At 42.4% G+C, this 12,614-nt stretch overlaps 1 protein-coding gene across 1 annotated transcript in view; it reads right to left on the reverse strand.

The window, feature by feature from the left end:
• Positions 1-12,381, reverse strand: part of LOC121915474 (transcription elongation factor A protein 3-like) — a 31,191-nt gene extending 18,810 nt beyond the window's left edge. Inside the window, 1 exon segment of the mRNA XM_042439784.1 lies at positions 12,171-12,381. Coding sequence (XP_042295718.1) covers positions 12,171-12,239 — 69 coding nt within the window. The 5' untranslated portion in view covers positions 12,240-12,381.
• Positions 12,382-12,614: the final 233 nt, after the last annotated feature.

Genomic DNA, 12,614 nt, shown 5'->3' on the forward strand with positions numbered 1-12,614 from the left:
CAGATGTGTCTTCCAAAGGAAGCCTCTTCTTGATTCAAGGCAACTCAACAGAGGTGGCATGTAAATGTAGAAGATGAAGGCCATGTCATGTCCTACATTTATCTTAGATGGATGTGATTGTTGGTACTGCACAGGAAGTAGCTGCACTGTAAATGGAGTGATCAACAACTGATCACAACAGAGATATCTCAATCTCCTTGTAGCATGTTAAAATGCATCCAAGACAAGCCACAGTTTTATCAGTGCCTTGTTTTGATTGTGACAAAAAGATGTTGAAATCATTTCTTGAATCAAGTTATTAGAAATGTTGGTTTTGTCATCAGTGACCTGGATTGGGTCAGTCATTTGGTGTACATGAACCCTTAATGTTAACTTGTCAATTTGAATCAGAATTGAGCTGTTAGTAGTTGTGGCTGAAAACAAACACTATTGGTTTTAATTGAAGCCAATTTATATTGTGGAGTAGAGATTGTTGGTCGTATTTTTTATTTATTCATTTTGCTTATTGAGAGTAACAAATAATTCACCATTATTTGGAACGCCATCAGGGGCCAAATCAGACAATCCTTCTCAATTGGCAGCAACAACCACTGTTCAAAGGGATTTGAACTTATTTGGTATATGTCAGAACAAGTGATTTATCTGTGACATCTATTTTTGAAATAGCTAGAGGAACCACTCTAGGCTCCTTGTGTTCGTGACAAACTATTAATTGAAGCAGATCAGGCACTGTAGGTGCGCCAGTAACACTAGATCAGATAACTGAGAATAACCTACCTGCCTGAAGGTGTTCTTCATGGATCTTACCCTTTGTTTGGTCAGGTAGACTCTGGTCAGCAACGCATCTACAACCACTCCAAAGTGTTGTAGCATCTGAAATGGAACTAGGTTGACATTTTCATGAGTTAGCAGAAAACCTTTTCTGGATAGGAAGGAAAGCACAACTCGACATCTGTTACATCTTATGGAAGAGAAACAGATCTGATCAGGCCATTGTGAAGTAATGGGTATACATGAAGATCTCACTGTTTCAATGTGTCTCTATCAGTGTAGTGAGTGTCACTGAAGAAAACAACAGACTGAATGGTAGAGCCTTGTATGGAAAAAGCTTTCCCTGGTAAGCAGTGTGTAGATAATTGTGATGAGGTCGGTGAATTGGGATGCAGAAACAACTACAACTAAGAACAGGGACACACAAAATCATGGAGCTGAAGTGCATCCAGGGTTTTCTGGAGAATCTCCAGTCTGAACCTTTTTTTTTTAAAAAAATAAACCAATTGACCCATTTTAGCTCTAGCACCTCATTCTAAATTTTGTTTTAAATGTAGAATTAAAAAAGATTGGAACAAGCCTCTTTGTTTTTACAGTTTTTAATTGTCCCAATATTCATCAGATGTCTTGTGGCTTTTAGTATCAGCCAATGAATCTTTGCTTTCCTGTATCTTGAGGAAGCAATGAAATAGTAATGAGAATGGTATATGTATATGTGAGCAAATTTTTAGAGTTCAGAGGACCCATAGGTCTTCTGAATTTGTTATGAAAGAAAGACTGCAGTCTTCCTCCCACCCTTTAGCATCAATCAGCCAGGGCTGAGGCTATTTGTGTCATTGTTTGACAAGATAGGTATTGCCACTTACATTGTTGTTGTAGGTTTAGGTGAAGCAGTGCCTGGGACATAAGGTAAGGCTGGTAACTAAGCTCAGACCACTGTCTGCCAAACCTATTGTCTCTTGTAAAACAAATATCATAACTGTATCTATGGGGAAAAAAGGAGGATTGTCCCTGGTGAAGGGACCTCATTTTTTATTTTTATGTGAAAAAGCAAATGATTTTCCCTTATCATTAATTTTTATCAATACTGTATCCAGTGATTGTTGAGTTTATCACCAATGAAATTATCAAATTTTGTTTAGAAAGGGTATCCACATGCCAGCAGTTTTGTTTATGTTCACCTGATTATGAGGGATCTCATGACCTCTTTAGCCCAGGGGTAGGCACCTTTTTGAGCTGGGGGCCGGATTGCTGTCCCTCAGACAACTGGGGGGGGGGGGGGGGCCAAAAAATAAAAAATTAAATATTTTTTAAAAAATTAAATAAATAAATAACCTGGGACAAATGTAGGAAAAAAATTCAAATGGAGGACACTTTTCAACAAAAAATGGAGGACATGCTAAAAATTTGCTGATTTTTTAAAAAAATGTTAATATAAATGCATGTTTTGGAGGCTTCTATGGACAATTGACCCCCTTGCCCGCCGCTTGCCCCCCTTGCCCGCCTCCTCCTGATAGGCCAAAGACCCCACCCACACCCTCACGCGAGAGGCCAAAGGCTCCGGTGACAATCGGCGGCAGGACCGGGCTGGGGCCGGTCCCAAGGCCTTGCCGGGCCGCATCTGGCCCGCGGGCCGCAGGTTGCCTACCCCTGCTTTAGCCCACATAAGGTCGGCCCTTGAGAAAATGATATAGTTGAAGCAGCCCTAAATGCCAAGGAGGATGCTGTTTATGACCGTTTATCTGTTCTTTCATCAGTGTATGTATATATACATGTATACTGTATATGTATGTGTGTGAAAGAGAGAGGGAATGTGTGTCTTGTAAAGCTTGAGTATAAATGGGAGAAACCCAGGGGTTATACTGAGTCATCCATCGGTTAGATTTGGAGTTTTTCCATTACCTGTCAAGGTAAATAATAAAGCTTATTAATAGACACAGAATTTAGGTGTAATGTGGCAGGATTATCCCACTCTTACCTGATACCGTTGTGAAGACCGCTCTGAAGAGTGTCTCCAGGATTGAAGGCCCTGGTCTAAGAAAAATCACCTTTGCCTTGTGGGAAATCAAGACCGTTTCTTGTAGACTAATTGGAGTGGAGGGGTGGCCTCGAAAATGTTATTTAAAAATCTTAACCATTGTGTAGTAACAGTGCAAAATGGTCAGTCACAAAGATGGAGTCTCTGCATCAGAGCAATCTTGATCTCTAAAGGCTCTCCATTATCATATTTAGACAATACAGGAAAGTCAGGGCCTTGTTTTCATTCTTCATTTGAGGAATGTATTATAGGAAAGAACCTTTTTTTTAAAAAAAATAAAAAATGGTAAGGTCTTTTTGTTATCCTTAGACTCAGCCAAGAGACTTTATTTTAAACAATTTGTCTCCAGTAAGAGGTGGAAATGTCAGATTTTGTTTGTAATGGACATCTATGTGTCAATTTCTTTGATCAAATCTGTTGTTGTACTGGAACTAAACCAGTTGTGGTCTTGGATTGTATCAAATCACATTAAGGCTAGTGTCTCCTGAAATAGCCAATATCTTAAACCATTTCTTAATGTTCTGGCAGAACTTTATTATCTCCTCAAGTGTTTTTTGTTTGTTTGTTTTGAACAAGCGCTGTAGGCCACACATAGCTCTAGAAAAAATGGAAACAGGAGAAACAACTTTCATTGAGCATAAACTATGGCAATCACAAGTGGGATCTGCTGATTCCCATAACAAATTGAGGTGAGCTGTAACTATACACACACACAGAGCTATTGGATTTGGTCAACAAACTGAGGTGAGCTGTAACTATATCCACACACAGAGCTATTGGATTGGGTCTCACAATAACAATCTATGGAGGCCTTATGACCTTCATAAAATCTGTATGAAAATGGAGAATTTGGTGTTGAAGGCCCAGGTTTGGAGGGGGGAGGAAAATCCTTCCCTTGAGGAAGATCAGGATCCTCCAGCTTTAATTGCACCAAGGTGCCATTAAACTCCAATATATTGTCTTATACAATAATAACATAAATATAAATATAGTAATAACAAAAGATCATCAGACCCCAAAAGTCTAAGAGATTTCAGGAGCTACTGAAAGGCCCTCATTTTTATTTGTACAGTGGGTCCTCGCCTTACGCGGGGATCCGTTCCGGATCCCGCCGCGTAAGGCGAATTCCGCCTATGCTCAAGCCCCACTGTAAACAATGGGGCTCGTGCACGGTGGTGCACGGTGCGCAACGGGCGCATGCACCCATTCAATTGAATGGGATGCGCCGCCCCTTCCGCCCTGCGGCTTGAGCATGTATGCTCAAACCACGTAAGGTGCGCCCACGTATGACGCAGGCGCGCTGTATATATATATATATATATATATATATATATAGAGAGAGAGAGAGAGAGAGAGAGAGAGATCACATTCCTCTTTTGAGGAATGAACTCCAGTTAATATTTTGTTTTAATAGAGGCAGACTGGAGAAGAAGCAGCAGGCCTTTGTTCTTTTGACTTGGTGTCCTGAATCAAAATGGCTGCCACACCTTAAGTTGCAGCTTTGCCTCTTCTTTTAAAAGGGGAGCACAATAAATAAATTGTTTAGGCAAACTCTCCCAAAGGAGTGATTGAAAAATCCAACTAGAGGATGATGCACCTGGCAAATCTTTTTGTTAACCCTCTCTGATCCCTTCAGTCCGAGTGCATCATGGAGGAAGGGGGGGAGGAGGAGGAGGAGGAGGCGGCAGTTGGTTTTGGAGGGAAACTCTCCACTTGCACTTCTGTGCAACTGAGATCTTTTTCAAACTGGCAATGCAAGCTAGAAACTCTTTTAAACCAGCAATGCAAGCCAGAAACTCTTTTAAACTAGCAATGTGAGCCAGAAACTCATTTAAAACTGGCAATGCAAGCCAGAAACAAACTCTCCACTCACACTTATGACGTCACTGAACACTCTTTGAAAACTGACAATGTAAGTCAGAAACAAATTTTCTAATCACACTATTGAGGTAAAAGAAATCTCTTTGAAAACTGACAATGAAAGGCAGTAACAAACGTTTGGGGTAAATCTTAATCCACAAACCTAGGATTAGAAGTAGGATCATCACTCACCTCTTGAGGTCTGCCTCCTCTCTCTCTCTCTCTCACTGCCCAAACCTCTTGCCAGGTTTGATGTCTGCAGTGGGCGCAATCTGGCCAAGGACAGGTGGTTCTCTCCTCTGGCCACGCCAAGGCCTCTCAGGTTGTCCATCTCACCGCCCAAACCCCTTCTGGGGATGGTGACTGCGGTGTGGCGCCTTTTGGTTAAGGACAGGGAATATTCCCTCCTCCACCGCGCCAATTCATTTCGGGATGTCCATCTCACTGCACAGACCCCTTCCCGGGGTTGGAGATTGCAGCGGAGTGCATCTGGTCCAGGACAGAGGGATCTCCCTCTTCTGGCCGCACCTGGCTTCAGCCAGACATGGCTGGGCTGTCTTCTTCTTCTTTAATGCTGGAGTTGGGCCTAGTTGACTCACAGCCCAGCAGCTTCTGAACTGTCTCTTCCTGCCTGGCTTTGTTTCAGCCCTTAGAAAGTCAAAGGGATAGAGCAAGACTAAAGAAAACATAGTTGTTTTTGCAGGTTGTTGTCAAGGCAGGAGAGAACAGATTATGAATAGAAGAAGAATAGAAGAAATATTAGAAGAAATATTAAAGTCTTTAAGACAAAGAAGGAGGAGAAAAGGAAAAACACAGCCTAGTCAGAGCGAGGCAGGAAAAAGACTGGGAGATGGAGGGGGTTGCTCCCTCTGGTGGCGACTCCTTCAAGTCTGTTTTTCCTGCCTATTTCGGAGCAAGAGATGGAATCAACCCACGTTATAGGATGTTTCCACCTCCATCGCTGGAAAAATACTTATTCAAGTTTGGAAAGGCATCCATTATCCACTGATCTATACATGAATATATTTCTGAAACCAACTTCTGATTTATTTATTTTTTGACACATTACACATTTATTTCAACACAGGACTTCTCTTCCCTCTCCTTATTGTTTTTGCATTTGCAGTTAAAGACAGCAGTGGTCATCGCTGCTTAAATGGGGATCTCCAGTCCTAGCCTCAGGAACTGATATTGTTAAGCACCGGAGAATGCTTTTACAGGTTCTCTCATGCCTTGTCTGCAGTGCCTGGGGCCAGTGGCCCTGGATAGGCCATGATGGCAGCTGCACAGCATTGTCTGCATGGGCCAGCCAAGCTGACACAACATCAGCATGCACAACTCAAGAGCCATGATTGCCACACCCCATTGGGCTCACCAATGAAAGAAAAGGGTAAAGGGACTCCCTGACCTGTGGGCAAAGGTCTCTGAAAGTGCTGGCATGTGATCAGGTGTTCCTCTACTCTATCTCCTCCTTGGTTGCACAGACAGGCCCCTGGAAAAGTGGCAGTGCACTGGGAAGCATGTCCACCAAACTCCTGCAGGTAACATATGTGGTAAAGAAGACGGACAGCCCTTCTCATCTGCCCATCGTAAAAACAAGACATCCCCTGAAAATATGCCATAGTGTGTCTTCTTGAGTAAAAATAAGTGTCTTATTTTTGGAGAAACAGCAACTAGAAAAAACAAAGACAGAGCTTGGAAGTTTTTTCAATTACTTACACTGGCAGTAGTTACCAGTTACTTTTAAATGGCAACTGTTGCCTACAACACTACTCAAATGCTTTTTTTAAAATCTGGATGCTACACATCACTGCCCTGATACAAAAAGTAATTTTTCCCACTGGTGGACTTCAGCAGTTATTTGGCAATGCTGACTTCTGTCAAAAATGCCATAAAAATTGTTGAAAACACCATCCATTCACACATGTGAATGAAACAGGGCATGGAAAGCACATACAAGCACATTGTAAGTGTGATTGCACCCTTTATTGTATCTTCTATGTATTTTTATTATTGTAACCCACCCGGATTCCTTGTGACTGAGCGGGCTATAAATAAATAAATAAATAAATAAATAAATATTATTACTACAATGCTGAAGATTTATGGTTGTAACATCTCAATTTCCACAAGGGCCCCTGCCTAAACAAACAGCACTGCAAAAAATAGCCACAGCTGTATGAGGGCGGTGCAGTGCTTAGAGAACGCTTCCTGAACTTGACTTACTAGACTACAACTCCCATAACCTCTAGATAGCCTGGCTAAACCTTTTCTCAAGATTCAATGTAATTCTACAATTTCCAAAGTCCTCATATACTACTGACTGTTGTGGTGTTGGTATGCCTTCATGTCGTTTCTGACTTATGGCAAGTCTAAGGTGAGGGGTTTTCTTGGCAAGATTTGTTCAGGATGAGGTTGCCACTGCCTTCCTCAGAGATTGAGGGAATGTTACTTGCCCAGCTTCACCCAATGTTTTTCTTCCATGGCTAACAGCGCCCTTCTTTTGCATGGAGGGCTCCTTTTCTGTTACAAAATTACCTGAACATCAGTAGAAGGACTGATGGAACAGATATGTCATGTTACATATCAACCTTTTGGTCACACATAGCAAATCTAGGGTCGAACCTGCACTGCACATTCTTTGGTCTGTAGTTTTGCCTTCTCTGTCAGAGAGTTGTTTGGTGCCACAACAAACTATAAATCACAGGATTCCATAGCATGCAGCCATGGCAGTTAAAGCATATCAAACTGCATTACTTCTGCAATGCAAATTAGATCTAGGTATGACTGTGGGCATATGTGCTTACAAAAGTATTTTGAAAGAGGAGAACATACAATGCTGATGGCATCAAATGTTACAAGGATAGCTCTCCATTTTTATTTTTAATCTTCCCCTTAACATTGAAAATAAAAAACCAGCCTTCAGAAGATCCAATCTCAACAGTACGGGGGTGCATAACACACCTGGCTGATTAAAGGCTGAGCCATTTCACTAAAATTTAAGTAGAGCTAACCTCTCCAAAAGCAGGAAAGAATATTTTACTTCTTGCTATGGTTATCTGAAGAAGCAGAAGGGCTGCTGCAAGACCTTCCCCTTGTTGTATAAACATTAGCCTCAGGGGAGGCATGGAAAGGCAAAAGAGGAGGAGTTATTTATAGAGCTTGTGTACTGGAGCAAAGTTTGCAAGGAGAATCAAACATTAACTTCAAAGGGGCAGCCTTCCTGCAGAGTACACAAACTTCTTGCAATGTTTTATCGGTACCAGATGGTAACATCCTTCGACTGCAAACACAGGCCCTGCTTTCATGAAACTGGATAGCAAAACACAACTCCAAAAATGTAAACACAATGGAACCAAACTAATATACAGGTAACACCAGAAAACTTTTCATACTTACCAGAATAACCCCAGTCTTCTAGCCAGATGATGCTGTTTGGAGTCTAGAGCAGTGTTTCCAAAACTTTGGTCCTCCAGATGTTTTGGACTTCAGTTCCCAGAATTCCTGACTGTTGGTGAAGTTGACTAAGCCTTCTGGGAGTTGAAGTCCAAAACACCTGGAGGACCATAGTTTGGGAAGTGGTGATCTAGAGGACCACTGCCTCCCAAACCCTATTCCAGTCCCAAGCCCATTAAATCAAGTAGTTTAGCTTGTCATGCATGTTATACCTGCTCACCTTATCCTTCTTCTACAGCACTTATCAAAGATACAGATGTCCTCTTTTGCATCCATTAGAAATAAAATCCTAATGTCAGTTTAGCAGCCCATCCACTTTTAAGGCGCCAAACATAGCAATGAGGTTCCCTATGTCAGCCACAGCTCCTCTAGATATGCTTGTCACAGTTACAGCATTGAATGGGTGACACTATTTATCTCCATGTTCTGACCAAACCACAGTTAAAGGCAGAGCAAAAAGTTAGGGAAATTGTGGGCTTGGACAGACAGGCCAAAATAAGGCTGCTTCAGGTCACTTTGGAGGTATGCTGTTTAAATGACACATGGATCTTAAGAGGCCAGAAGCTGAGCCAAACCTGTGCTCCAGTCCTTAGAACTGGAGCATGGCTTTGGCGCGGCATCCGGCCTCTTAGGACGCATGCAGCATTTAAACAGCATTCCTCCAAAGGGACTTGAAGCAGCTTTGTTTTGGCCTGTCTGTTCAGGCCCTGTGACTCCCATTGTTGCTGGACTGGGCTCCCATTGCTCCTGTTGGCTCTGGCTGATACAGTCCAAGAACATCGGGAGGGCTATATGTTCTCCATCCATAGTGTGATTCCCAAACTTTGGTCCTCCAGGTGTTTTGGACTTCCACTCCCAGAAGTCCCAGCCAGCTTGGCCAACAATCAGGAATTCTGGGAGCTGAGGTCCAAAACATCTGGAGGACCAAGGTTTCGGAACCACAGCTCAACACAGAACAAGGATAGCAGCTGTGCAGCCCTCCAGATGTTGTGAAACTGCAAACTCCCACATTCATCTTTGGCTTGTACCTGATGTGTGTGTCTGTGTTACTTACCTTCAAGTCATATCCAGCATATGACTCTAAGGTGAACCTATCACAGGATTTTCTTGGCAAGTTTTTTCAGAGGGGGCTTGCCATTGCCATCTCTGAGGCTGAGAGAGTGTGACTTGCCCAAGGTCTTCCAGTGGGTTTCATGGCTGAGACTCTGGTCTCCAGAGTCAACAATCAAACCATTACACCACATTGTGTCTCTATGTATACATACCTATCTAATGATGATAATAATAATAATAATAATAATAATAGAATTTAATGATATAGATTAGTCTTGGTAATACAACAAAATTAGAATCTGATAACTGGTAAACTTAGGGCACCAAAAGTGCGTAGGGCCTCTAAAGGTCCTGAATTGGGGCCACAGATTTGCTGCATCTACACTGAAGAATTAATGCAGTGTGACACTGCTTTAACTGCCAAGTTTCTTCAGAGAGGGGTTGCCATTGCCATCTTCTGAGGATGAGAGACTATGACTTGCTCAAGGTCACCCAATGGGTTTTCATGGCTGAAAGGAGATTCGAACCCTGCTCTCCAGAGTCACAGTCCAATGTTCAAACCACAACAGCACACTGGCTTTCCTGGGCTGCACAATTCTCAAACTACTGAATTCACTACTACAGAAACTGCCTTTAAAAGGGGGGGGGGGGATGGAAAGGTGAGAAAGCAAAGTATTTAAATGTGTGGAAAGTTTTAGAATGTATTATGCAAACATCACAGAAAGAAGATGAAAGTATGTAAAGTGAAAGCGAGGGGTCAGTATTTGTCATGAAACAGTAGATCATAAGATATAAAGAGTTTGTTATGTAGGCCTATAGAATAGGATGAAGTACGTAGTATAACGGACTCAATGATGCTTGTAAGACTTTTTATTTTCTGTGATGTGTTTATCAGTTTATTTCTTTTATGTTTGTTTGGAGTTTTTATGTTTAATAAAAATAAAAAAAGGGGGGGGGAGGACTGCCCCAGATAGTGTAGGTTATTATTTCAGAAGAAGGAACTGGCAAACCCACCTCTGAGTATATTCCTTGCCTATATCCCACTCTATTCTGGTTTGGTCAGGCTTCACCTGGAATACTGATGCTGAGAAGCTGTAGTGTGTCCAGAGGAGGGCGACCAAAATGGTGGAGAGTCTGGAAGTCATGCCCTATGAGGAACAACTTAGGGAGCTGGGGATATTTAGCCTGGAGAAGAGAAGGTTAAGAGGTGATATGATAGTCCTGTTTAACTATTTGAAGGGATATCATGTTGAGGATGGAGCAAGCTTGTTTTCTGCTGCTCTAGAGAACAGGACCTGGAGCAATGGAGGCAAGCTACAGGAAAAGAGATTCCACTTCAACATTAGGAGGAGCTTCCTGATAGTGAGAGCTTGAATGAATTTATTACAGCATACAGTCAGCATAAAATAATAAAATGTTTAGAAAAATTACCTTACATCCAGTTAAAAAACATTTATATTCCAGCATATCATATAAACCTCAACATTAGGAGGAACTTCCTGATACTAAGAGCTGTTTGACAGTGGGACACATTCCCTCAGAGAGTGGTGGAGTCTCCTTCTTTGGTGGTCTTTAAACAGAGGCTGGATGGTCATCTGTCAGGGATGCTTTGATTGTGAGTTCCTGCATGGCAGAATGGGGTTGGACTGGATGGTCCTTGTGGTCTCTTCCAACTCTATGATTCTAAGAAAACCCTGTGAAATTCTGATTTGTGATTTGATGGCACACACACACCCCTCTACAAAGTGAGTCTGGATGCACCCTACTTTCTCCCCGTCCCTTTTTCTGTATACAGTATTTTTACTTCTCTTGGCCGTGTAGAAAGACACCCGTTGGAGATTAAATTTACATGGCTGGCCTCTTGACAAACACCTGTTGTCTACATTCCCTCTTTTTAAACCCCGCAGCTCACTCTTCATGACAGGATTGTGTCTGGGAGAATACTAAAAAGTGCACAGAAGTGGAGTGAAAGAACTAATTCCCAAATATGTGTGTGTGTACTTGCTTTTAAAGAATAGCAAACATATAAAGGTGTATTTTGATTGCCCAGGGTCTTAGGCTTCTTCATTCTCCAGACATAGCCATGCCTTCCCTTCAGTTGTGTTTCCTTGTCCTCTTTCCAAACAACATGGCACCTCTTCTCCAGACAACTTGCAACCACTTTTGCTGACAAGACCACAGGAAGAAACCGGAAAACACTGGCCCTTTCTCCAAACCTAGGCTGCATCTGCACAATTAACGCAGTTTGACACCACGTTAACTGCCACACCACCATGCTATGGAATTCTGGGGTTTGTAAAGGGGGGTTGTTTGTTAGTATTTTCTCTGAAGATTCCAAAGCAGTCACTTCATTGTTTTATACTTTATTTTTATAACACTATATATTATATAATATGTGTGTGTGTATATATATATATAGGCATTGTTAACAGTTGTGATATCTTAAGGTTTAATATGACAACTTTATAAACCTTAAAGTCTCCAATGTGTGTGTGTGTGTGTGTGTATATGTATATATATATTGTTAAAGTTGTCATGTAAAAGACATTGCCATACCCTCCTGTCGCTTCCCACACCTTCTTTCAACACACACTCCCATTATTTTCCTCATTTTACATTGGCAACTTCCTTTCCTTAATCTGGTTTGTAAATACAGTATAAATATAAATATAAAAAATCTCTAATTTTTACCTGACTCCAGATTTAAATAAATAAAAACCCCATAAACTTCGCCAGTTTCTCTGGTTAGTTAATGTTATTTTTGTACCCTTGTGTAACACAAAGACTGCATCTACAGTGGAGAAATAACCCGGTTTGGTATCGCTTTAACTCTTTGTCTGGTTCATGGGCTATGGAATTCTGGGACTCCAACTCCCAGAATTCCATAGCAAAGAGCCGGACGACGAGTTAAAGCGGTTCCAAACCGGGTTAGTTCTCCAGGGTGGACGCAACCAGAACCACCACCAGCCCCATCCAGCCTCCTGCTGCTCACCGTGTTCTTCCTGGAGACCATTTTCTCCATCTTCTTGGCCATCCTTATGAGCTCCTCTGCTTGCCCCATGGCTCCCTGGGAAAATGTCCCTCAAAAGAGAACCACAAAGTTTCCCCAGAACGAGGAAGCGGCCCAGGAACCCTCCTCCCACAAAAACATGGAGTTTGTCCCCCTCAGGGCTCCTCAAGGCAGCCAGAGCAGCGCCAAAGGGGCGGGATACATATAGGAGCCAAGGGGAGGCGCCATTTTCTTCTCAGGAGGAAGAGGCGGAGGAATCAAAGCATGACGACGACGACGACGATGATGATGATGGTCTCCACCTGCCGGGCCTCAGGAGGAAGAGAAGAAGAAGAGGGGCACCCTGGCTTCACCCGCTTATTTATTTATTCGTGTACTTATTTCTTTTCTACGCCGCCTTTCTCCCAGAAAGGGACCCAGTCCGTC

Source organism: Sceloporus undulatus, chromosome 9, assembly GCF_019175285.1.
Source record: "Sceloporus undulatus isolate JIND9_A2432 ecotype Alabama chromosome 9, SceUnd_v1.1, whole genome shotgun sequence".
Taxonomy (NCBI): domain Eukaryota; kingdom Metazoa; phylum Chordata; class Lepidosauria; order Squamata; family Phrynosomatidae; genus Sceloporus; species Sceloporus undulatus.